Source organism: Martes martes, assembly GCF_963455335.1.
Source record: "Martes martes genome assembly, chromosome: 4".
Classification (NCBI taxonomy): Eukaryota; Metazoa; Chordata; class Mammalia; order Carnivora; family Mustelidae; genus Martes; species Martes martes.
In genome coordinates this window covers 109,137,711-109,165,060 of record NC_137891.1, presented here as the reverse complement: position 1 = coordinate 109,165,060, position 27,350 = coordinate 109,137,711, and the positions used below count along the sequence as shown (strand labels likewise).

The 27,350-nt window shown below is 35.8% G+C and overlaps 1 protein-coding gene and 1 long non-coding RNA gene across 2 annotated transcripts in view; one reads left to right on the top strand and one right to left on the bottom strand.

Moving 5' to 3' along the window:
* DPYD (dihydropyrimidine dehydrogenase) overlaps nucleotides 1–11,265 on the bottom strand; it is an 842,461-nt gene extending 831,196 nt beyond the window's left edge. Inside the window, exon 1 of the mRNA XM_080800117.1 lies at nucleotides 11,109–11,265. Coding sequence (XP_080656243.1) covers nucleotides 11,109–11,147 — 39 coding nt within the window. The 5' untranslated portion in view covers nucleotides 11,148–11,265. The remainder of the gene's footprint in view (nucleotides 1–11,108) is intronic.
* A 163-nt stretch (nucleotides 11,266–11,428) lies between these two features.
* Nucleotides 11,429–27,350, top strand: part of LOC308342003 — a 135,569-nt gene continuing 119,647 nt past the window's right edge. The window contains exons 1-2 of the long non-coding RNA XR_013966742.1: nucleotides 11,429–11,540; nucleotides 18,547–18,647. This is a non-coding gene — a long non-coding RNA (uncharacterized lncRNA). The remainder of the gene's footprint in view (nucleotides 11,541–18,546; nucleotides 18,648–27,350) is intronic.

Sequence of the window (27,350 nt, the reverse complement as noted above, 5' to 3'; positions counted from 1 at the left end):
GGAGAAGCAGAAGGAATCTTCAAACAGACTCCCTGCTAAGCACAGACTCTGACCTGAGGCTCAATCCCAGGACCCCAAGATCATGACCTGAGCTAAAATCAAGAGTTGGATGCTCAACTGACTAAGCTATCCAGGCGCACCTGCCCATTTTTAAATTGATTATTTGTATTTTTGGTCTTCAGTTATATGAGTTCTTTACATATTCTGGATATTAATCTCTTATTGAATATATCATTTGCAAATATCTTCTTCCGATCTGTGGGTTGTTTTCTCATCTTCTTGATGGTTTCCTTTGCTGTGCAAAAGCTTTTTTTTTTAGTTTAATGTAGTCTCCAATTGCTTATTTTTACTTTTATTTCCCTTTATTGAAGAGACAGATCCAGAAAAATATTGCTAAGGCCAATGCCCAAGTGATTACTGCCTATGTTTTCTTTTAAGAATTTTATGGTTTTAGGGATTGCCTGGGTGGCTCAGTTGGTTAGGCATCTGCCTTCCAGGTCATGATCCCAGGGTCCTGGGATCAAGACCCTGTCTCAAGCTCCCTGTTCAGCAGAGAGGTTGCTTCTGCCTCTCTCTCTGCCCTTATCCCAACTCGAGCTTACTCGCTCTCTTTCACTCTCTCTCTCTCGTGCTCTCTCAAATACATAAAATCTTTACCAAGAAAAAAAAAAAAAAAAAGAATTTTAGGGTTTCAGGTCCTGTATTTAGATCTTTAACCCATTTTGAGTTCATTTTTCTATATGGTGATGGAAAGTGGTTCAGTTTCATTCTTTTACATGTTGAGTCCAGTTTTCTCATCACCATTTATTGGAGAGACTATCTTATCCCCCTTTTGTATTCTTGCCTCTTTTTGTCATAGATTAATTGAACATATAAATGGGGTTTATTTCTGGGCTCTCTATTCTCTTTTTTGATTTATGCGTCTATTTTTATGTCAATACCATACTGTTTTGATTATTATAGCTATGTAGTTATAGCTTGAAACCTAGAATTGTGATACCTCCAGATTTATTTTTCTTTTTTCTCAAAATTGCTTCAGGATATTTTGTGGTTTCATACAAATTTTATGATTATTTGTTCAAGTTCTGTGAAAAATATTACTGGTATCTTGATAGAAATTATACTGAATCTGTAGATTGCTTTGGGTAATATAAACATTTTAACAATATTAATTCTTCCAAACCATGAGCATGGTCTATTTATTTGTGCCAACTTCAATTTCTTTCATCAGTGTCTTATAGCTTTCAGAATGTAGATCATTCATCTCCTTGGTTAAATTTAATTCTAGGCATTTTATTCTTTTTTTATGGGATTGTTTTCTTAATTTCTCCTTCTGCTACTTCATTATTAGTATATTGAAACATAACAGATTTCAGTGTATTAATTTTGAATCCTGCACTTTCACTGGGTGAATTTATTCTAAGAGTTTTCTGGGCTTTCTATATTTAGTATCATGTCATCTGTATATAATAACAGTTTTACTTCTTACTTACCAATTTGGTGCCTTTTTTTTTTTCTGTCTGGTTGCTGCAGGTAGGACTTCCAGTACTATGTTAAATAAAAGTGGTAAGAGGGAGTCATCTTTGACGTGTTCCTCATTTTAAAGGAAAAGCTTTCAATTCTTCACCACTGACTGTGATGTTAGCTGAGGGTTTTTCATACATGACTTTTATTATGCTGAAGTGTGTTCCCTCTAAAGTCACTTTGTTGAGAGATGGTTCTATTTTTCTTATTTGTATTTATTTCTATTTTTCTTTTCTTTTATTCTTACACTAAAATCCTATTAAAGTAAATTTTTTAAAAGAAAACCCAAATTATTTTAAAATGTGGAAAACATGTTCAAATTAACCAATTTTTAAACAAATCCAAATTAAGCCAATCACCACTTTCTTTCTCTTCTTGAGTACATAAAGAAAAGCAAAAGAAAAAGAAATCGTGCACGGGCACACACACACACACACACACACACACACACACCCCACATTATATGTCTAATACAAAGGCCTAGGGTAAAAGAATACTTTGAAAATCTGGTCTGGTAGAGTGGCTTAAGGAGAAGGAGGGGCACAGGGTGGCAGGTACAATATAAAAGCTTCTATTTTGTTCACACATTGGAACATTTGCAGTTGTTGTTATATTTATTCACTGAAGATAAAAACCTGAGATTTATCCACTTAAAAAAACAACCTGAAACCCAGCTTTACTCTTCCTCTTCTCCTCGGAAGAAAAAAATACAGAAAAGTCAGGCAGTCAAGCCATGATCTAGAATGAAGCATCAAATAAGCACTGAGTCCAAATGAAGTCACACCCACATCAAAGGAAACTGTATTTAGATGCCTGTGTGTTCTGTAACCTTGAAAGTGGTGGGGGGATGCAGCAAATGAGTAATTGGTTCCAAATGCATTTTGTCCTGTCTTTGCACCCAATAATAGACCCTTTTTTTCCTTTAAAAAATGCTTTTTTTTAAAGACACTTAATTCATTTGAATCATGTAGGTAGATGGAAAAGGCAAACTGAAATGCACTATGCACTATATGTCAATGAAGCCAACCCTTTCCAATGTATTTTAAGCAAAATGTCTTAAGAAAAAAAAGCATTATTATAAATAACTAAAACAAAGTAAATTTCTGATCATAAAGGAGAGTTCTGAATAAGTTTTGGTATCTTCACTCCACGAATCCCATGGTGCTATTTAAAACTATTTTAAAAGTAGTATGAATCAGGGGAAATAGTTCTGATTGGAGAAGGAAGCAAATATAAAACTCAGTCTGATTAAAACTGTTTAGGAAAAATAGTTCTTTAGTTTAGGGAAAATAGGAAAAAACTATTCCTTATGCATAGGAAAGAAAAACACTAAATTATTTAGCAAGGCTGTTTTGGGTGGTGTGACTGTACATTTGGGGTCTACTTCTCACTTTTGGCATTTTTTTTCCTGTAATGATCATAAAAAACAATTTTAAAAATTAAATAAGAAGAATGAAAAAAATGTATAAAAGTTAACCTCCCCCCCACCAAAAGCATCTTGTTATGAAAGCTGTCATGGTTTATTTAACCCTAGGGATCTGTGAGAAGAACTGAATAGCTTTCTTTGAAGTATGAGGGTTTTAAGCATTCTACTCCAGTACTCCCCAGTATTTGTCATGTAGGAATATCTGAAAGTCCCCAAAGCTTTGTGGTCACTGTGATACAAAGAGTCAGAGAAAGGTAACCTGAACCCCCTATGGGCTAGAAACCCAAGGATTTAATACTCTGGCTTTCACTGACAGTTATCAATCTACAAACACACTGGAGAAGCACTAAAAGATTCCCAACTCCTTTTTAGAATCTCTGATCATAATTTCTAGTTAAAGACAACATCATCCAAGAGATACAAAATATGAATTTATGAATTCCAGATCACCTCACAGAACTCCATCGTATGTAAAAGGATTGGATTTTTTCTGTGTGCCCAGGAGAGATCTAAAAAAAAGAAATCATTCGTTTGATTGGAAAAGAAAAAGAAGGCAAGCAGGAAGAAAGTTTAAAAATCAGGTAAGTATACCAATTCCATATAATAGGTACAGATGGTATACTTAATCCCACCTAGCATGTAAAATAGAGTAGCTATGATAACACCATGTCTGCATTTCTTTAATAGGATCACTCAGCAGGTCACATTTCAAACAATTTCACCATTGCCATATTTTATTACAAACCATCCTTAAAAGACTGATCAATAGCAAACTCATTGAGAAGTCAGCAAACTTCACAGTGGTTGAATGATTTCCACAACGTCAGAGAGCAAGGGATCCAACACGTAGAGCAAACATATTTCCAGGCCTATCCCCTATCCTATCCTAGAATACTTGCATTAATTAACATACAGTGAATACAGATTCTGTTCTATTGCTTTGCTGAAGATTTTCACATGGCATTTACATTAGACATACTAACATTTTAAATTTTTAACATGTTGCTATAGTCGATTTTCAGTATCATTCAAAGGATTTCACAAAGGTTAAATAAAAGATCTACTTAGGTGAGTCAGTTGTGGGTGGGCAAAACAAGTTAAAAATTAGGGAATGAAGTTTGGAGAGAGAAGTGTTAGGGGTGGGGGGAGTGGGGAGGATCAGCAGAGTGGTGGGTAATAAAATATGGGAGGAGGGGAAGTGCAGTCAGGGCTCCATCCATGAGCACCATCTGTATAAATCAGGCCTGGAGTTGACATGTAATTTTGTGTGGGTCCCCTGAGAAGTGGCCCTCAGGGCTTCATTATTGATGAAGAGATTTTTCTTCAAAGTGGCCCAGTCAGCAATGCCTCAAGGGGACATTCATAAGCACTCATAATATCAATTTCCAAGCACCTGGGAGGTAGGAACACAGATTGTCTCTTTAATTATTGTGATAGAGGTAGAGGATAGTAAGAATGCTATTATACAACCAAGCTGAAATTCTCAAAGAAATAAAATTACCATAACCTAGTATTTAAAAAGTTTAATATTTGAGTCATCTTTCAGAAAAAGCACACTTTACATTTCCTGGTGCACAACAGGCTGATCTCCAGCTGTTTACTTCCTAGGTGGTGAAAAAGTTTTCATGAACGTACAGTATGTGCAAGGATGCTTAGAAGTCTGGGGGGGGAGGACGTTTTTCAAGCTAGTATACTTAGAGAAATTATAAGCTTAATCCAGTTTGTACGAAGAGATATCTGAGTTGTTTTTTGGTTTTTTTTTTGTTTTTTTTTTTTTTTAGTAATTGTGCAGAAATTCCTTTTCAACAAAGGATAATACTAAACCCTTCTAAATATAGTTGAGAATGCCAAGAAATAATTTTCACCAATGCACTGTTCCGGATATGGTCTCAAAAACAACCCAGAAAAACACTAAAAAACGAATCCATAAGTATACTGCTGTAAAATAGTAAGGGTCAGGGGGGTCAGCCCTGGATTTGAATCTTATTCCCTAGTGTATTAGATGTGGATAATCCCATGTATAGACAAAACCTATGCCACATACTTCCTTTGAATCTTCCTCTGTTTACATTAGAAAGTTAGCAATACAGAGGGCATTAAAGATATTTTTTAAATAGAAATAGAAAATGAAGTGGGTCTTTTTAATTAACTTGAATTCCAGAAACTCCCCCTCTTCATTAGTAATATTGACAAATAAAATTCAGGAACTTTCTTATAAAACATATCTGCAGCATTTCTGAATCTGTAATGAGCTCTCATCATAATTCTTTTTAACTTCATTAAGCTCCCCCTTACATATTTTAACAGACTTTGATACCACTAGTTAATTTCTGGAGTTGAATAAAATTCCAGCCAAATGATGTTTACACAATACACATGATACATGCAGTAGTGATATTTAAAAGAAATACTGCCATTTAAAAAATATACACTTTATGTGACACATGCTGTCTGAGGCATTGGTTGTATATGACATTAATTAATCATTATAGCTATTGCATAACATAATTAAGCTTAAATCCAATTGACAGAGGAAGAAATGATAGTCCAGGAAAGAACTTGACCACAATCACCAAAACAAACAAACAGACGAAAACCAAGAAGCCAGGATTAGAACCCAGGCCTATTTTAATATGATGCTTTCTTTTTAAACCATGAACTAGAGCTTGATTTTCTGAAATACAAAAGAAATAACTGTATACAAAATTACTGAATTCCTAATATCAGTAAATAGATATCTGTGGTGAACATTCTAAAATAAAAGTACATTGAGTTCACCTCAACCAGTGTAACATTTTAATGTCAAGCAATGGAAGAAGTAATAATTATAAACCACAGGAAATATATAATCCTATTAAAAGTTATCTCAGTAGTATAATTGGCTCCAAGGTATCAGTGAACATCCATACTATTGATGTTTGAGGCCAAAAAATACCTTCTGTTTTGATATAGAGGATTAAGAGCAAATGAAATTCAGAAGGTAAACATGTCACATTTGAAAACCAAAATTCTGACTATAGATAAATTTGTGATCTTAGAATGCCTTACTAAATATTTTTGAATTAAGGCAAGGTATAAAAGACATAGAATTTTTCTTACAGTTTTAAGGACTGAAGGTTTCTACCACATATTTGTCATTATAGACCTACATCTAAGAGAGAAAAAAAAAATGGCCAATTCTATTTCTCAATATCCGCTATTGCCACACTGAAGTCTGGATTATAACAAGTATCAGATTTTCTTTGTCAGATTATTTTATAACTTTTTCAGTCTCGTTATCTTTAATTTTAGTGTTTTTAACTTTATAACTTAAGTTTATGCTTATTAAAAATTCTCCCACAGTGGCCAGACAAGTTTACCTTTCTGGAAAGTCTATTTTTTAGTTCTGGAGTTGTTCCCTGTTTGGTAAAATGCTGTATTTAAATAGTTAATGGAAGACACTGCTCAAAGATTATCCAATTATCTCAGTATTTTGGCTCTAGATGTCTTTCACATTCTTATCAATTTCTTACTGCAAATGTTCAGCCTTTCAAAACTGAATTTTTCTTCCAGAATGTCAAAAAGAAGGTTATTGAATTCCAGCACATTTTTACAATTAAGCAATCAGACAAGAGTATCTGCTATGATTAAGATTAAGCAGATTCAATGTAAAAATTTCCCTAGTGAAAGATTCATCATTAGTCATTAATCTCACAGTTTTTTAATTAAACTTCTAAAATTGGTCACTGAATCAGTGTGCAGGTGGTAGATTTTTTTTTTTTAATGTACTGAAATATACATATGGCCATGCTTACATAGGTAAATGTACCTTAAAACTGCAAGGAGCTATCATTTGGAATGAAGTAACTTCCCAAATCACATAATGAGACACATTTTTACTGCCAAGATAAATTCCTTAGAAAGAGAAATACTTTAAAGATGGTCCACAGAACAGAGGACAAGCAATTTTTAACAACTCAAACTCATAAAACAGGCTTAAAGTTAAATTTAAAAAAAAATTAAAAGCCTTAGCAAGTCAAGATAGCATTCCCATAGATCAGTGGTGCCCAATCAATAAAAGAAAGGAGACAAGAAAGAACTGTCACTTATACACTGAATAAAAAACATTAAAAATTTTAAATAAATAACCGTAACTTCTGCAAAGTTGAATCTTTATTCTCTCCTTTGGATCCACCACCCTCCCTACTCCCCTGGTACAAAAGCAGTTATGATAAAGGGTACTCTGAAATACCTTCCTCCATCTCCAATTAATTCATAACCCATGCCTTCCCTTTTTTCAAAATGCTCCTTAAAAAGAACTTTCTCCAAGTTGTTTCCTTTATTTTCCAATTTTACAAATCCACCACTTTATGAGCTTATTTTCTTAATAAACAAAAACTTCTCAATTATCTTCTCAAATGGAAGCCAGAGTATAAGTAATTCAGAAACTATTTCTATTTGACTTGAAATGCACTGTGATTCTGTAGACAACAGACTGAAATCCTTTTTTGATTGAGGGTAAATGTGAAATGAGTTTATACCCTTTAATACTCACTAACTGATAATTCAAGGAATGGACCTTGACTTGTGATTGTGAAAGCATTAGAGTGGTAGGTAGCAATTAACTTTGGCTGTAAATATTTACCAAAATTACTGTTTAAAAAATTAAAAGCCTCCTGTGGCTATATACATTTTTCTTTAACTATTCTTTCATAGTCTATTCTCAATGATCCATATCCATGGAGAGGAACAAGACGTTGAACACAGTACATTCTTCCAAAACCATTCTTACTTGCTTTTAAATTGGGAGATATTGATATTATATTGGTTATCAATTCAAACTAAATGAAATACTATGAAGATAATGATGAAGTCAGGGAAAGTGATCAACAATGGGTATCAATCTTTGAAACCTTCCCAGGAGAACTGTTATTCAAATCATCTAGACAAAATTCAGCTTTATCCAAAAACTAATTCCATAAAGTACAATGACTTTTAAAGTATATAGCTACTATTAATGAACTTTAGAATGCTAATTATTCATGGTCAGTGATTTTCCTAAGGTATTTGTTCATATTCTTATTTGTGTAACATTTGTCCTTTTTCCTAACAAGATGTCAATTTGTGACATTCATTGTATTTTCTTTTGTGATTTTATTTAACAGATTATGCAAATATGACTCAGAGAAGCTAAGTAACTTGCCTAGAATCACACAGCTAAAAAGAGTTAAATTAGACCTCAACCCCAGACACTTCGTTCCAGATCCCATGGTTTGAATCACATTAATATGTCAGGGAAAAAAAAGAACAGAACGAACAAACAAAAAAGCAAGTACAAAAGCAAAAACGTTAATTTTTTTTAAGATATTTAATCTATTCATTTGAGAGAGAAAAAACAGGCATGTGCACAGGGGAGCAGGACAAGGGGCAGGGTCAGAGGGAGTGGGAGAAGCAGACTCCCAGCTGAGCAGGGAGCCCCGCAGGAGCCTGGATGCAGGACTAGATCCCAGGACCCCAGGATCATGACCCGAGCCAAAGGCAGATGCTTAATGGACTGAGTCACCCAAGCAACCCCCAAACCTTCACTTCTCATGCAGCTTCTACAATTACTACAATGACAATTTTTGAGTACATGAGTGAGGTTTTATTGTCTAATATATTACTTACTTACTAATGCATCATTGTTACGCCTATCTTCCAGCCTGAAATATTCCAGTTTTGGGATTTGGTGACATTCTGATTTTTCTCATGTTCCCAATCCTTCAAGCCCTGATGTAATATATAATTGAGGCTAGAAATTATGGAGTGAACACACAAAGCAACTTTGTATACCTCAATAACTTTTTTCCTCAGAAACAAAGATATTTCTTGGCTGCTTCACTGAAACCTGAGACTTTGTAGGTAGCTTATGGGGAAAATTAAATCACTATTACAGAAGCTTGTCAACATCACCTTCTGTTCCTTTCACATTTATCAAGTGAATATGTACTTTGTTTCATACTGATTTTTTTTTTTTTAAGATTACTCTATGTACTTGAGACTAGAGCAATGGTCACAGATCAATCTCTAGACAATGGTCTTAATGAATTCATTCAAGGAAGGCAAATCCAATGTATGCATTCAAATTTAATAGAAAACTGAGCTTTCATAATTCATTCTGATTCTTCAAACAAAAATGAACTTTGGTGAATCAATAGGATCAACTGAGACATCTATGCTTGATTGTGTTCCTTTAGGCTTAAAGTATTTTTCCTCACTGCATTATATTTTAATGATAAATTTCACGCGCTCTCATGGTACTCTACCTCATGAATCACGGGTATCACTTTGAGAGAAAAGGAAGGTACTATGTATAATGAAAGATATTACTGATTAAAATGTGTTGCATATATGAACTACATAAAAGCTGAAAAACTTTAAATACCACCATTCTAGATTATAAGTAATATCATACAGATCATGCTACATTGTAAGTAATATTATAAGATCATTCTATATTATAAGTAATATACAGATTAATCCTCCAGATTAAGATTAGAGTGAGGTGAATGTGAGGGTTTGGATTTATCAAACAGTCTTGGTTCAAACACATACAAAACTAAGCCACTCATTTAATGTTTTACTGGCATCTTTTCCTTAGAGTTATCTGGTTAAGAACTGATTTCAAAGACAACTGCAGGAGAAATACAGAGAAAGAAATCAGTTAAGCAAATAACACACCATTCTAAAAGCCAAAAGCCATCTGCCCTCTGACACTCTATTCTCTAAAATCAGTACTGCCTGAATGCTGTCAAGTTTGCTATTTAGCTAGTTAAAAAAAAAAAAAAGAAAGAAAAAAGAAAGAAAGAAAGGAAAAGAAAGGATTTGGTTAAATCAAAGTAAGGACCAAAAAGGACCATGACATAAATCAAGTATCTTTTACCCTAAACACACTAAATAAATATTGGGTTAAATATATCTTATTCATCAATATTTTCGAAATAGTAAACTATCCACGAGAGAAACCACAAGTAAATTAAACAGACAGATCACTACAATGTAATCTGACTCTTGTTATTAAAATGGAATTTTCCCAAACCAATGAATGGAGTGGGGAGAAAACACTACTACTCACTATCTCCCAAAGAGAACACAAAGTTACTTCAATCAATGACAGAGGGAAAATGTGGCAAAAGCAGCTATTCTGCAAACAGGTGGTTTTAAACTTTTACTTAAGCCACTGAAAAGAACTGACTAGAGAAAAATTGTGTCATTTAGAAAAAAAGAGAAAATATACACATAAACACATACACACATTTTATCAGCAAGGGGAGATTCAAAAAAAAAAGCCTTATAACAACAAAAAAATAAGAAGCAGTTTATCTTAGCTCGCAAATGCTGAACTGGATTAGTATGTCTAAAATCAGTTTATAATTAAATCCTTCTCATTTCATACATAAAGATCTTAGGGAGAATTTAAAGGAAATGGTCATGTCACTTCAGGTAGGACCTTATTCACAGGAAGAAAGATGACAGTTTTACAGAAACAGTGCAAGAGGGAATCAAAAAACGTTGAAAGGAGAGAAAAATACAGCTCGTTTCTGTTTTTCTGACAGCACTGCATTTTTCATGTTCTCAATACTTTGTTCCATTCCTATGTTAAATAATTTCATAAGCAACACTGGCTAGCGGGGACTGCTATACTAGCTGACACACAGATCTCCTTTATTTCTATGCTCCACCTTTGCCATTATTCAGGATTCATCTATTGGAGGTGGGGGCAGCCGACAGGTGCCCCGAAACGCAAACGGGGTAGGGGGGAGGCGAGAAAAGGTAAGTGTCGGGGTAGACTCGATGGGAAATGGGAGCTCCTATCCTCCAGACTCCGCCTCACTGAACTCTTGTGCCTCTAAGTCATGCCATTCCGGGCAGGACAAGACAGGTTTCCTTAATCCCCTCCAAAGTAAACCCAGGTCCCAACCCAAACGGTACCCCCTCCAGTCGCGGGACCCCTCCACTTCTCTCCTCCGCTGCCCACGCTGGGCTCTGGCTCCCTGCTCCTCCACCCGCCCCGCAGACCTCCCGCGAAGGCAAAGTTTCCCGCGTCTCCTCCTCCTTCCCCAGCGACCCCGGCGCCCTCCCCCGCAACCACCAGCCGGGCCCCCCTCCCGCCCCAGGAGAACCCGCGCGCAGTGGGTACCTCGATGTCCGCCGCGTCCTTGCTAAGCACGGGGGCCATGGCAGTGTTCACAGCCTCAAGTCTCCTAGTGAAAGACCCTCCTAGCGTTCTCCGGCTCTAGTCAGAGAGCGAAGTGACCGCCAGCCGTAGCGACAGAGTAAATAGGAAGCGAAGGGTCGGCGGCGAGGGGGCGGGGCGGGCGTCGGGAGGCCCCACCCCCGGGGGCGGGGCTGCGGGCTCGGCCCCGCGCCTCTCGGCGCACCGCACTGCCCCGCGGAGCCACGGGGAAAGGAGCCCGGCCCATCCCCCAAGCTGGCGGCTTGTTTTTCTTCCACCCGCGGCTGGAAGGGAAGGAGGGAGCGCGTGCTCCCCGGACTGACCTATGCTCTCTAAACTGTTAAAGCCTGAGCTTGATAGGAGGGGGCCAGATGGGAGAGACCCACAGGACGAAAGGTAAAAGCAGTTGGTGCTCTAAGTAACAAATTGCTCCTTTTCTTTCCTTCCGCACGAACCCCGCGAGGTGCAGAAACATTGGCTTATGGGCCGCTGTATCTTCTGGAACTCATCAGGGATGAGGTAGCAAACGTTCCTCCATTCATCCAGCAAACAGGCGGGAGAAGGCAGGGGCGCGGGTCTAAGGAGAGTAGTCAAACCCCGGGGGTGAGAGCGGGGGCACGGTTATAGTGGGGCTGCGGGAGGGAGGCGAGCAAAATTTCTACAGCCAGAAGTGGCAAGCAATAAGCGATGTAGGTGGTACAGAATCAAGGTTGTGTTTTTGCAGGACAATCCTTTCTAAGGGCTATTTACAAATATGTATATATTATTCTAAAATGTGAGGCTCTTTTGAAGAGTGCTTTATGTTTTGTTGCAGAGCTTGCTGTGGAGAGGGGAGTGATTCTCGTTCAGGGACGGTCTCAATCCAAAAAAAAAAAAAACATTTATCTTTGAGTATATGTTTTCAGACTTCCTTCAGTTCTCCCGGTGAGATAGATAAATCGTACCCTCTTCTCCCAAACACTACCTGCTTACTTCTAGTGAGGCTTTTATCAGACTTCTTAATCCTCTTGGCTAAATTGCAAGAACCTTTGATTTAGGTATTTCCTTCATATCGTATTCTTTCATTAGTTCATTCATCATTTCATTCAACAAATATTTATTGAACATTTTCAATAAATTGAAATAAATTGATACCCAATATCGCCTTAGATACTCTGGATATAATCTGTCTTCAGGAAATGCATCACTCTCATGGAGATTATACTCGGAGTAAGCAAGTAAGCAAAATAGTGAGAAACAGTGTTGCCTGCTTGGAAAATAAAAGAGGAAAGGGACAGAATAACTAGGGTGTGGGTGCTCACCACCTTGAGTGGTTTGGGAAAACTTCTTTAAATTAACCATTAGATTACCTTGCAGAACCTGGAATTTACTAGATAGAGAATGGATGCATTTTCTTAAATCAAATAGTATTACTAAAAAAAAACTATAGAAACCTTAGAATCATGTTTTCTCCCACATTTTATCCAACCCCAAGCTCTTAAGATTCAGCCTCCTAAGGAATATTTGTTCATCTCTCCATCTTCAATACATCCACCAAGGCCCAAACTATTGGTATTCCAGCTTCTAGTCTTATCCTTCTCCACTCCAGACTGAGTTTTAAAAAGTATTAATTGACTTGTATAATGCACACACACACACACACACACATGGACTGTATAAATCGTTCAGTGGTTTGCATTGCAGTCAGAAGAAAATATAGACTCCTTAGTGACCTCTTAATAACCTCCCCTACCCTTCTCCAGCCTCACCTGTGGCGATTCTTTCCATGACTCCGTAAGTTCCACCACAAAGTAACCTTCCCTTCTTCCAAACATTTCTCTTTCCTTTGCACATGTCCTCCACTTGGAGGATTCTTCCATTCTATTCATCCTTTAGGTCTCAAAGAAGGTTTCCCTGACCCATCCCAATCAACACGATTAGACTCACCCTGTCTCTGTTGTTCTCTTTTTTAAACACCTGTGGGGTTTTTTTGTCATAGCCCTATAAAATATTATTTTCATATTTACTTCAGTGTGACTTGTTTAATAACTCTCTTCCATGTAGAATGTAAGCTCCAGGAAGAGAGGCTCATGTCTGACTTGGTTGTCTACCAGATAGTCAGCTCCTAGCCCAGGACTACAACATAAGAGACCAAGAACACTTGGTGATTGAATGAACACAATAGATCCTGAAAGTGGTTTATGCATTAAGCAGTTCATTTCAGAAGCTTTAGTTTCACCTTACCATGTATTTTTCTCAACATCCCACTTATTCCTGAAAAGTAAATCACAATATCTATCAATGAATTTCTAGTTAAAATGTGTCAGACTAACTACTTTCCTTTTCATGAAATAATGTTCCAAAGTAAAATGTTCCTGCCTCTTCCTACAGCTATACCTTACCTACCTCCAAAGCCATCCATATCCTCCTGGAGCTATATATGTATTATATATGTATAATAATACTTTAAAGTAGTATATAATAGTACTTATCATATACACACATGTATATATGTGCATACATACACATACATACACATATACCTATATAAAACAAATATGTGAATGATGTATTTAATTATAATGTATATGGTTCCTTCACCAATTTAACCAGAGAGCTTCAATAGTCAAATTTCTAACTACCAGAGATAGAGACTTAGATGCTCTTTTAGACTACACTCTACTACAAATCTTATCAGTTAGCAATCCATATTTTAGTTTTATATGGATACAAGTGTCTACATTATCCTTAAGAGTTAGACACTGTGGGGTGCCTGGGTGGCTCAGTGGTTTAAGCCTCTGCCTTCGGCTTGGGTCATGATCCCAGCATCCTGGGATCAAGCCCTGCATTGGGCTCTCTGCTCAGCAGGGAGCCTGCTTCCTCCCTTCTCTCTCTGCCTGCCTCTCTGCCTACTTGTGATCTGTCCGTCAAATAAAAAAAAAAAAAAAAAAAGAGTTAGACACTGTATTTCCATATTCGCCTTTTGTGATTATTATTCTCCTAAACCACCATAGGATAAGTTCAAAATATGCTGTCTTTCCAAGGGTAAGAGCTTCTTCAGTGCACTCAATAATCAAATATAAAATTCAAATGCTATTTTACAATCCCCCTGACCTCACCAAAGAGATGTACATGGTACTAAGATATGTAATTAAAGGATTTAATCACGTTGCTCACATGCCACACCTATATTCTGTGATCAGTGATTGAATCTAATAATACTTTAAATCCATTGAAATTCCACATTAAACAGTTGTACCTGTAAGTAATCCAAGCTGTTTAAAGCTTACTGCAAATGCATTCACACCACACTTTTTTAAAAGTTGTAAATTATGATGGCATTTGTCAAGCTGTCCCTCCATCTGGAAGCACAGTCAAATATCAGGTGTTACACATTAATTTTTTTGTAGACTTTGGAGAGACAGCTCATCTAATAGTGTACAAATTCACCAAAATGCATTTCAGCCTATTAGTTTACATTACACAAATGAATATTATTATGATGATTATTATTACCATAATCAGAATGAAAGCTTATGAATCATCTTTCATATCTGAAAAGTTATACAATACCACAAATTTAGAAACACAATAAAAATGTAGATTTCCATATGTTTTATTTTTTCCCCTGTAGTCTAGCATTAAGCAGTTTTTTTTTTTTTTTCCGGACACTCCTTGGAAGGTGTTTTCCCCCCCAAAAGTGAGACTTTAATCGTGAGACTTATCTTACCTATCTGATTTTTTTAAGGCCAGATTAACTCCTATCCAAACTGACCAAGATAATGATTAAAAATCGACTGGGTCAAAAATCTCTAGTGTTCCTACTCAAAGAGACCATAATGTATATGTTAGTTCATATTATATGGAATAAACTTGATATAGTTTATTCAACTAGATATACCATGTATCCTTTATAACCATACACACGTAATACACATGGGTACTACATATATACATATCTATCAAAATGCCATAAAAAAGCACAGCTAACACAGAAACTACAAATCCCTCTCAGAAGTTTATTCAATGATTGCTTATTGAGTGCTATTTCAGGCACTGTGATAGGCATGAATGGTACCTCACCATATATTACAGACATTGCCCTTGTTGTCACAAACTTTAAGCCACTAGTTCAAAACATACACTGTCATATAGTGATTTTGAGTAAGTGGTCTAACCAAATGGGGTTATTATAAGAATTAAATGTTAAATTTATGTGATTGTATTTTGTAAAATGCCATGTAATGTTAGTTAAATATTAAAAATTTAAAGATATGCCCTCATATTCTAGAAAAACATCATTGGCTCATGATTCACCATGAATGACTTTGGGTAAAATGCAGTGTGAATAGGAGGTTGATAGAGTTATCTGACTTAAAGTGGGGAAAAAATATCCTCTAGAATGAATATTACCTTATTACCTTGAAGACTTTTCTTTGGGCTTTTCTCTCAACATCAAAAGTCACCATAATTCTAGCAATTGTCATTTAAAGCTGTCGGTTTGTTTTCGTGCTGGAATTTTATTCTTTTATAATTTCAAGCACATCTGTATTTGGGATTGAGATAGAACCTTGAAATAAATTATTCACAGTTATTCCTTTTGGTCATCTATATTGAATGCCAGTGGTGTGCCTCACATATCCCCATCCTTCTGCCCAATCCACTCAGAGCTGAGATATGAAATCCCACAACTGCTGGGAGTGTTGGTGGTTGATAACTCTCTGTTAGGTCCCTCTTTGGAAAATGCCTCTGGCTAAAGAGACATTCACCTAAGGATCATGTCTCTGTCCAGGGTAGCAGGTATCCAATGACGACTGATGCAGGGCTATAAATGCCTGGCACTTGCCTCTATTGAAGAAATCTTTGAGGGGCCATCTCAACTTTAGAGGTCCCTTGAGGGAGCATCTGAGACTTTTGTTGAGATTGCAGTAGAATTCAGCTTCTCCTTCTATCCATCCTGCTTCATCTCCCACCTCCAGGAGTCCTCCTCAAGACAGCCCTTCCCAAGAAACTTCCTGCATGTATTTCTTTCTCATGGTCCACTACTTAAGGGACCTAAGCTGCATTTTCACAACTGTATGTTGTTTAACTGATATATCTCAGGTAAAATGCACTTAATTATCCACATGTCTGAACATAGAAAAATTGACTCCCATAATAAAGTCTTATTTATTTCAGTGTGCTGAAATATTTCTGTATTTGTTCATCCATTTATTAATATCACAAACAACTGTGATACTGTGATACTGAAACAACTGTGCCCAATATGCACTAGTTACAATAACAAAAACTAAAGATACCATGGTGAGCAAAATATAAGTGAACTCTGTGCTCATGCAGCTTGCAGATGATTTAGATGAGGTGAACATTTGTCAAGTAATCACACAGTAATATAATATTTACTGTGAATAACAATATCAACGTAAAATAGAGGACTGTTATAGCAGAGGGACCTGGGAAATCAGTGAAGGACTTAAGTAATTGCCCTTGCTGCTAAGATCTGAGAGACAAAGTTAAGACAAAAAGGAAGAGATCAAAAGCATTCCAGGCAAGAAAGTAGCCTGTGCAAAGGCTCCAAGGCTGAGGTGTCCTGGTAGAAGGAAAAAGAGGTTCTGATAGGTAGAGCTGAGGCAGCTATGGGGAGAATGACCCAGAGTGTTGCCATGTGGTATTTTAGCCTTAGTACAGGATTTTGAACTTTATCCTAGAAGAAGTGGGAAACCATGGATTTTATTTTTTTTTTTTAAGCAGAGGAATGACATGATCAAATACATATTTTTGAAGTATCATTCTGATTGTAACGTATGTGTAATGCATATTCATAAATTCACTTGGGTGAGTGTTTTAAAATCAACCAAGCAACTGATGTCTGGGGATAGGATCAGTTATTTCTTCCATATGCCAGCCAGGGTGGTAATCATTGTCACTGGAAACCAAAATAGTGAATTTTCTACCATATATTAATGCCATTGTTATTTAGTATTTTGTTACACTTATGAAACAGAGCCCTGTGTTTTTAATCAGTCTGGAAAGAAAAACCTGCACCCCAGAAGGATTTCTGTCTCGATCAGCGTCTCTATTTCTGTTTTCCAACATAAAACTATAATGATCCATTTTTAATCATCTGAATAATGAATGGCATGCTGTTCTTGTCCTGTCGTTTGTTTCTGTGATTGCCACCTTCCCTAGATTGTAAGGCTCTTGGTGGTTTTGAGTATGCCTTACCCTTTTATCCTACATGCCTAGAATGGATTCCCTTTTAGAATACAAGTGGTTGATTTAAAAAAAAAACAATTAAATGACATGATTTCTCACCTATTAGGCTGGCAAAAAAATATTTTAAGGAGTGATTGAGTTGTAAGAAAACTAATGGGTACATAAGATTCTATAATGAGCAAAAACTTGTTACAATATAGAGGTAGAGCAATTTAGCAATATATAGCCAAACTTTAAACATGGGAATTTTCTTAGACCCAACAACTTTATTTCTGATATTGTCATCTTAAGAGAGAACGATTATGCTATATGCAAAATTAACCTAAAAGTATGGCTCAATCCAAAGTTCTTTATGCAAAAATAAAAAAAGTAACAACATAAATCTCCTATAAAAGATAACTGATTAATAACTATTGAATTCATACAATTCAATTGTATCAATTGAGGGGGAATATTAACATCAGGGGATGATACTGATAGTATATCCAAGAGCATATGAGATTATAGGGTCTAATTATATATGAACAAGTCACAATCATGTTTCAGTTAATTATAGGAAAAAGTAAAAATTACTTTTAAAACTCCATTGCATTATGAGCAAATACAGAAATTTAATAAAATTTTAATTTTAATTTTAATTTAATTTTAATAAATTATAAATTTAAATGTGTATATATGCATGTAAGGCCTTTATTATTTGTACTATGGTGCTTGGCCCATGTCAGGCACTCTGTAGTTTACATATGAAGTATTTTATATGAAAATATACCAAAATTATCTATAATGTTCTGCAGTCCGTTAAATGGAAATAATTACTAATGTCATCACGTTCCTGGTTTAAAAGTCTTTAAGCATTATTGAAACTGGCAAATAGAAATATTAATATCATCATAGTCCTCGGTAAAATTTTTTAAGGTACAGAAGCTGGCAAATAGTGAGAACTACTTAAGCTTTATCTCACTAGACAAAATAATCTTGAGTGTTTGAAGAATGTCCTCTCACAAAATAATCATTTGAATGTATTGATTTATTTACCCTGTAAAACAATAAGCCTGTCAGTCTTTTGCTCCAAACTTACCAAGGTTTCCCATTTCACTCAATAAAAAAAAGTTCTACATAGTCGCCTACAGGCATCAATAATGTAGCTGCTTGTTTTCTCTCCTTCTAATTCTTGGTATCTCTGTTTTCTCCAACTCCATCCACATAGGCTTTTCCACTTCTTGTTCCCTCTGCCTGCGATATTCTACAGATATTTTGATGGCTAGCTTCTCATCAGGTTCAAGCACTGACACAAAGTTCACCTCTTTGGTAAGTTCCTCTGTGACCACCAAGTTTAAAACTGTCACGTGCATTTCTCACATTCACTATTTCCACCTTCCTGCTTTATTTTTCTTTACAGCACTCAATATAAACCAACATTCTATTTGTTTTAATTATGTATTTGTTCATTGCCTACATTTCCCTATGGAAATCTATTTTTTTAAATGTTAATTTTATTAGGTTGTTTTATTCACTGCTGGATCCCCAGTCTGGACCAGTGCTTGGCACACTGTATATGCTCAACAAGTATTTTGGATGAATGCATGGAACAGCTAGTAGGTTATAGTCCCTTACCATTTTTTCATGCTTCTATATTAGCATTTAATATTGAATATTATACATTTATGTGTCTTTCTCCCCATCAGAAAGAATTATTCAAGGGCAAAGATGATGTCTTATTAATCTTTGAACCCTTCAGCTTATATAATGTCTGGAAATAAGTAAGTGTGCTCTAATATATGTTGATCGAATGAACAAGTGAACTAAAAATCAGTCTGCTTGTGTACTTACCCAGTGGTACTTGCTCTAGTGCATCTTTTGATGTTTAAAAGTTGAAATTTATCATGTATGCCAATCAGAGAAACTCTAAGCTAGAGGCTTACTCTGAAGCATATTCTCTGTTCTTATTCTTGTCTTGGCAGCTCACTTGGCAATATATGATAAGTATAATCATCCATCTAAAGTACTTAGAATATTTTCAATAAATTTGAAAATATTTTACATTTCCTTATTTCATGTCTTATACATAGAGTTTCATTAATTTTATTTTTTCAAGAATTTTGAGCATTATCTTCTCCATCTATTGAAAATGTTATCATATCTTTTTAAAAAAGATTTTATATATTTATTTTGAGAGAGAGAGAGAAAGAGAGGAAACCTGCATGAGCATAATCTAGGGGAGGGGCAGTAGGAGAGGGAGGGGCAAAGGAAGAGAGAGGAGCAGACTCCCTACTGAGCAGGGAGCCCAATGTGGGGCTGGCTCCCAGGACCTCAAGGTCATGACCTGAGCCCCAGGCAGACACTTAACCAACTGAGCCACTGAAGTGCCCGTATCATGTCTTTTTTCAAATATTTGCATCTGATTTACAGAGTGCAAGAGAATGAATTTTTGGTAGTTTGTATCTTAGGCAGAATAACCATTTAACATTCTTTTAGAAGGACTAATATGTTACATGTCTGTGCCATTGGATGTGATGTGTGTCTGTGTATATGTATATCCATATATTACCACCCAGTATACTTTTTCAATAAGTTACTCAATTTATTGTCATCACTGAACTCATAAATTTCAAGAATCTTGTTTTAGGCTTCAGTTGAAAGAACTGCCATTAGTTTTTTCCTTCTTTTCCTTTTTTTGGAAGGTGGGGTAGCGTGCAAGAAGGGGGGATGCTGATTAGTATGACTCTTCCAAGTAGCACAAATACATTTCACAATGTGATCTTTGATAAATGTCCAAATGGATTTAAAAACTAAATTGAACTGCTTTTTATTGAGCCCCATAATTTATTCCAGCCATCTGTGTCACACACACAAAAGTTTGTTTCTTAAGGGCTTTATGATATTTTTTGTCCCCATCAGCACCACCATTAGGATATAACAACATTAGCATATTTCATGATTGATTTTGGTCCCCTAAAGAACATAATACATCTTTCAGTCAATAAACATTTTTCAACACAACTATTTGCAATTTGTAGATTAAAAAATATGGAACCGAAAGCATTCTTTTGGCATCATACTTTCTATTTAAAGGCCACCAAATGTTTCTTTCTGAGAGATTGTATTGAGCAGTTAGGATCTTGGCATCCACTATTGTTTTAGGGAAAGATTTTCCTGGCCCACACTTGTTGTTGCTGGATAATGAATGACTAGAGTATATGGACAGAGCCACCTTCCCATCTGTACTAGCCTTAACTACCATTGATTGCTGTATTGCGTACTCTGTTGAACCATGCATGCTTAATCATTAATTTTACTTAGAGCTAATAAAATACCTCTCTTTATTGATCATCAATTGTATGCCTAGGACATTACACCTATTTCTGATTTAATCATCATCATAATCTGAATTAAACATAGAGAAACTAGTGCTTATTAATTTGCTGGAATTTGTGATAACTGATTTTTTGAAGGAATTATTAAAACAATACTAGAAATTAGTGGATTTTGTTTGTTTTAAATGCATTGTTGTTTAAAGTGCAGTTTTAGTTTTCTTCATAGAGAAAGATAGATTTTTTTAAAGATTTTATTTATTTATTTGACAGAGAGAGTGCACAAGCAGGCAGAGCAGCAGGCAGTGGGAGGAGGAGAAGCAGGCTCCCAGTCGAGCAGAAAGCCCGACAAGGGGCTCCATCCCAGGACCCTGGGATCATGACCTGGGTCAAAGGCAGATGCTTAAACAACTGAGCCACCCAGGCACCCCTATACTAACTTTTAAAGTTCCTATAGGCGTAGTAAGATTAACTGTGTATTTTCATAATGTTTCTACGTAGCTGATCCTGCCCAGGACTCTTTCACTCAGTATACCTTCCATCTTATTATTCTGCCTTGAATTGGAGTAATAGTGCCTATGTTCCCCTGCAGAGTCTCTCTGTCTCTATCTCTATCTCTCTTGAATTGGAGTAATAGTGCCTCTTTCACTCAGTATACCTTCCATCTTATTATTCTGCCTTGAATTGAAGTAATAGTGCCTATGTTCCCCTGCAGAGTCTCTCTGTCTCTATCTCTATCTCTCTTGAATTAGAGTAATAGTGCCTATGTTCCCCTGCAGAGTCTGTCTCTATCTCTCTCTATCTCTCTCTCTCTATCATATTATATTCTATTCTGTTCTATTTTATTCTGTCTGTGACCCATAATAATCCTGATGTTTGGGAAATCATATCATCTATATCGTGGTTTTTCTGTGCTACATTATGAAACATTTCATATATATGAGTACATATAAGTAACATATATGACTATATCAACTACATATATATATATATTTATGGTTGATACATACAGTAAATCCATGCCTAGATTATGAGCTGTATTAGACTTTCGTGCAAATATAATGATTAAATACTCTTCCATCTTTCTCCCATCATTTGAACCAAGCTAAATTGCTAAACATATAACATGAATTTCTAAACAACTCATGATGCATTGATACAAGTAGTAATTCATACTGTAAAATAGGTTGTTCTCAGAATAAGAAAAATGTGCCTAACGTGATAAAAATAGAGAAAGATGAGAGAATTTGATATTATTTAACATAAAGAAGATAAAGCTAGTTTGAATAATTTTTCATATTTAAATAAGTTTTTAAATAGAAATAGTAAGCAGTTGTTTTCTATTTTGGCATCAGATCAGGAAATGGGCTTAATAAATCATGAGATAGTTTAATTAGATAAAAGAAAACAACCTCTATGTCAAAGTAATAAAATATTAGCATGGACTACTAAGGGAGATATTAAGTATTTATACCTGGAAATCTGCAAAAAGAATGTAAACAACCCTGTATCCCTGCCTAAGAAAGGCAAGCTGCTTGTCAATATGATCTCAATAGTCTTTTCTAATTTTTTATTTTATAGATATCACTCTTTCTTTACTTTTCTTCCAGTTTCTCTGCTATTTACAATAATACATTAAACAGTAACAATTCCTGGCTTTTTTTTTTAAAGATTTTATTTATTTATTTGACAGACAGAGATCACAAGCAGTCAGAGAGGCAGGCAGAGAGAGAGGAAGGGAAGCAGGCTCCCCACCCCTGCAGAGCAGAGAGCCCTATGCGGGGCTCGATCCCAGGACCCTGGGATCATGACCTGAGCTGAAGGCAGAGGCTTAACCCACTGAGCCACCCAGGTGCCCCAGGCTTTTCTTTTTAAACACCTCTGTTTATAAGATCATTAACTGTAGTTTCTCTTTTACATTCTGCTGTCAAGAAGTGGAAACAGTGATACATCAGCCAGTTTTTCAGGAAGAATGTGGATTCCAAGGTAGATCACACTTATAATGTATCCCTTAACATACATATAGCAAGTAGATGGCTGAATATTAAATCATAATATTCTGAACATCCCTATGTCTTCAATTTCATCTCCTCCCTTTCTTCTCCATTTCATGTCACTTTAGCCACTCAGGTCTTAACCATTTGTCCAATATACCAAATTCTCAGCTCTTTCTATTCTTTGTCCTTGGATTAACACCAGCATGATACAGACCAGGTGACCATTCAACAATGTTGGATCAGGAAATTCTACACATAGGGAACAGCAAATGGAAAGCTCTAAATTCTCTTGTTCCATCATTTTCTCCTGAACATGCATAGGCACACGTACATGTCATCTTCTTTCTCTTTCTCCTAAATATTTTCCTCTGCTGCATACACACTGGCATTATATCTGTATTTGTATATTTGTTTATTGTCTCTTTCCAGATCATAAGTACTGTGATCAAGGACTGTTTACTTTTTTATTCTCTACTGTATTGCCTGTACCTAGAATAGTGTCTGGCACCTGATAGACATTTAATAAATCAACCTTTCACTTCACTTTCAATTTAAAATCCACATTATTTCTGCAATGCCAAAATCTGATGAAAAAAACATATTGTTTATAGCTGTGACTATAGCCAAAGTCAGTGTATTTGTGACTGAATATTATGCTTTCCGTCCATATAGTTTGTCATCATGGAAAGAGTATTGTAGTCTGAAGGTGAAGCGGAAAGTACAATTTGCAGAAATCATATCATTTATTCTTTCTAAAATGAATCAAGGCTTATTGTCTTTGGATAAAAATATATTATAAAAAAAACTTAGAGTGAACCTCTTTTCTTCATATAAGAAAACACTTGCTGTTTAAAAAATGTGATTCTCTCTCTGATGTGAGAAGAATTTATTCCATTCCCTATCTGAGAATTTCATTGCCATTTGCATGTTGCCTGGAATACAAATTGTACTTAGTAATCAATCAGTGTTTAATTGCCGCTCAAGTAAACCCTTGTAATCAGACTTGCTGTAAAAATGTTAAGGTGTGCAAAAAGCATAAGGTGGCATTTTCCCCTCCTTCTTATTATGCCTGTGTAACTTCCATTAATACTAATAGGAGGCACAGCTGGTCGTCAACAGGAGATTACAGGTTGCTGCTTAAATCGTATTTTATTTTTATACCTTGGCAAGATTTATGTATTGAAATCAGGTGGCCAGATTTTTGCTGTTGTTAAGAAAGCTTTTACTCTGAAAGAATGAGATTGGGGGAGGGAAATTGAGTTTCAAATTTTTTATTTTAGGAATATAAAGACTCGAAATCCAAGCAGCAGCTTGTCCTTATACAGCAAGTCTGTCTTATTCTTTAGCACCAGCTGGAGTCCCATTTCTAATTTGCTGTGAAGAATTAAGTGATTTGAGACCCATACCCTGGAGTATTTGACCTCCAGTGTCAACCAGCTAGCTTGCAATTCCCTTGGCTGAAAAGTTTCCCCAGAATTGATTTGAACTAACATCAGTTAAAATACTCTGCAATTTAGTAGTAAATATCACTGCAAATCTGAGTACAAGTTTATAGCCATGAAAATAAACACACTGTAGAATATTAAGGAAAAGAGTTTAGGAAACATGAAAAGCCTTGGTGATCAGAAATTTGATAATAGAACCTTTCACCCCAAGGTCATTAGTTTGAGTCTGGCACAGTTGGGTGGCTTACCGGCTGAAGACGGTTGTTTGTAGCATATGCGGGCTATGCCAGCTCTCAAACTCATTTCTTTGTGGTCAGGTCCATTTGTCATAAAACAGCTATTCCTGTCTTTCTCAAATGCCATGGTATTGACAACCCTAAAGGAGAACAGAAGGACTAATAGGGACAGGGTTAGGGCAAAATCCTCATTACCCCAAAAGCAAAGTAAATCGGTCTGCTTTTACCTCAATCTTCCTTTTCTCATGCTGTGGCTCCCATATGGATTGTTGCCCATTTTTCTCTCTGCCAAATCTAGTCTTTCAAGTCATTCGACTCATTCCTTCTCCCTCTCCATGATACTTCTCTCAGTAATCCCTGTGATTAGTACCTTTTTCTCATCCCTGACCTTGCTTGGTATCCAGTTACCTGAGAGTAAATGGTTTACCAGTGTGAGTAACACTATTCTAGATAGGAGAATAAATGTCCCCATTGCCCTAACTCTTGTTAAACTCCTTTATTCTCAGTCTCTCTTCATTTTCTCCTTCCCCAGCTTCCACTACAGTTAATTAACCATATCCCATGGAGTCATACTTACTCCAAAATCTCACCTGGCTTCTTACCCTAAAAACACTTCCCCTGACAACTTTTTTTTTTTTTTTTCTGTCCTTAATTTGCCATTGCCTACCATAATTTGCTGTACTATCTGCCCTAAACCATGAAGGGTACAACAAAGCCTAAAACCAGAGAAATCGACATTCATTTGTTATGATAAAGTGGATCAAAGAGAAAGTGGATAAAAAGTGTGAAGAAGAAGGTAAGAAAAAGATACATTCTGAGAATTCCTGTTTGGAAAACTAGATAGTGATTGATTACCTTTCATAGTCCATTTTCCCATATTTATCAGTTCCATGTGTTTGCTGGGGTACTTGGTACATTTAATACTGTTTATCAAGTATATTATGAATTAATTTAGCCTTATGACTTTGTTCAGTTCCCCAAATCTTGAATATGTATGTTTTTTTTTTCCATGAGTAAACTACAGGGTGGGACTGAGTAATAAAAAGAGCTACCATTTATTGAGAAATTACTTTATGCCAGGCACTGCATTTACTATATGTGTGTGTATATATATCCACATATAGTAGAATGAAGAAGGAGAGTTGTATTTCCATGCCATTGTATATCAGTTCTTGCTTATCTAAGTCTTCATCACCAGGTAAGATTTTGTTGAGTATAATAATCCATTAACTCATTATTTCTTTTTTTGTCTTTAAAAACATAACATATTACTGACCACTGAATAAATACTCAACAAGTTCTTGAAGCTTCAGATTGATATTTTAATAACGGAAAGTTAAAGAAATTCAGAGATTTGTGCCCCAGCAAATCTTAGTTTCAATTTGAAAGAAAAAAAATATATGCCCTACTTCCTATTACAGTAGCCAAGACTATATATAATACATATCTTAATTTTCTTAGGTTTTGAGAGATATATGATCATTTTCTACTCACATTTTATTTTTTTCTGAATCTGTGGTAAGAAAACCGTAAAATAAAAAGTAAAGGAGGAAATATAAAATACTCATAACTCTGCCATTAGTGCTTTAATCTATGTCAATTCACACAATTGGTATTATTTTAATAACCTTAATTTGTAATCTGGCTTTGTTTTACATAACACAAAATATGATATTTAATAGATTCATGTTATTCTAACTGTGGGGTATTCAATAATATATTGGTAAGTATAGGTTAGGCTCTGCTGCAATAACAAATTACTCCATAAATTTCAGAGACATAAATCTTTACTCATACTACATACCCTATTTGGGTTGACAGGGAGCCTCTGCTCCATATAGTAACTAGGACCTAGATTCCAGAGGTTCCACTTTCTTTTGATAGCACCTTCTGGAGCATGTGACCTCCTCAGTTACTTTATCACATTTGAAAGGTAAAGGGAGTTTTCATCTGAGCAATTAACCACTTAAACCAGAAATGACACATGTCATTTTCACTCATAGCCCAATGGCCAGAAAGAGTTACATCACCCTGCCTAATTGCAAAGGGGATAAGGACTGTAAGGAAATACATGGAATATTTTATATAACTAGTCTTTCTCAATTTCTTCCTTTGATATAACTCTTCTCACTTTATATTTACAGTGACTTCTCAAAGTTATGGTTATTAAGAAAGGTATCCTTTCCTTTTTTTCAAGTGTTGATAAAAATGTAGTAGTTACTAACCTCAGACTTCAGACTCAGTTACATTCACCAGAAATATCACTTAATTCTCTAATTAGAACTTAATTTTTATTTTGAATACTTAACTGGCCAAATAGAAAAATAAAAATATCAGCCAGTGTAAAGCTGCTTCTCCCTCTCTCCCAGAGTTGTTTCTAAATTCTAGGGGGTTGATAAAGTGCCAAAGTCTCAGTAAGAGGGTGTAGACACCTGCTCTTCAGTCATTTTCACTTTTCTGTGTGATGAACGATGACATGGCCATCATCTATTTTGTTCTTGGTCCACACATGTAAGTACAGATTGCTTCTCTTTCCGAAGACAAGCCTTCCAGAGCATCCTGCTCTCTCTTCCCTGGGGCACAGGGAACACATTATTCTGCAGCTCTGGCCACACTAGAAATTTGTCAGAGCTGGGATGAGGGTTAGGAGTTATGAAACATGTAGGGATCAGGTTCTTTTCTCAGAAACCTGGCAGTGACTAATTTTTATCCTTGATAGGAAGATGAGCAATATAGAAATTGATGGATCACATTTTATCCCAAATCTTATGATATAGCATAACCTTGTTCTTGGATATCAGCTTTTGAAATGGAAAAGCTAAAATTTAACTCTTTTTACTCATGTTCTGTTTAGTAACCCTTATCTGAGGCTATAATCACACCAAATGAATAGAGGAAAGGCAAAAAAAAAAAAAAGAGGAGAAGAAAAATACTTACCAGTTTATCAAAATATTATTCTATAACCTGCTGGCTAAGTCCTCATGGCTGGTTACTTCTGTGTAAGGTAGTTACATTCAGCACC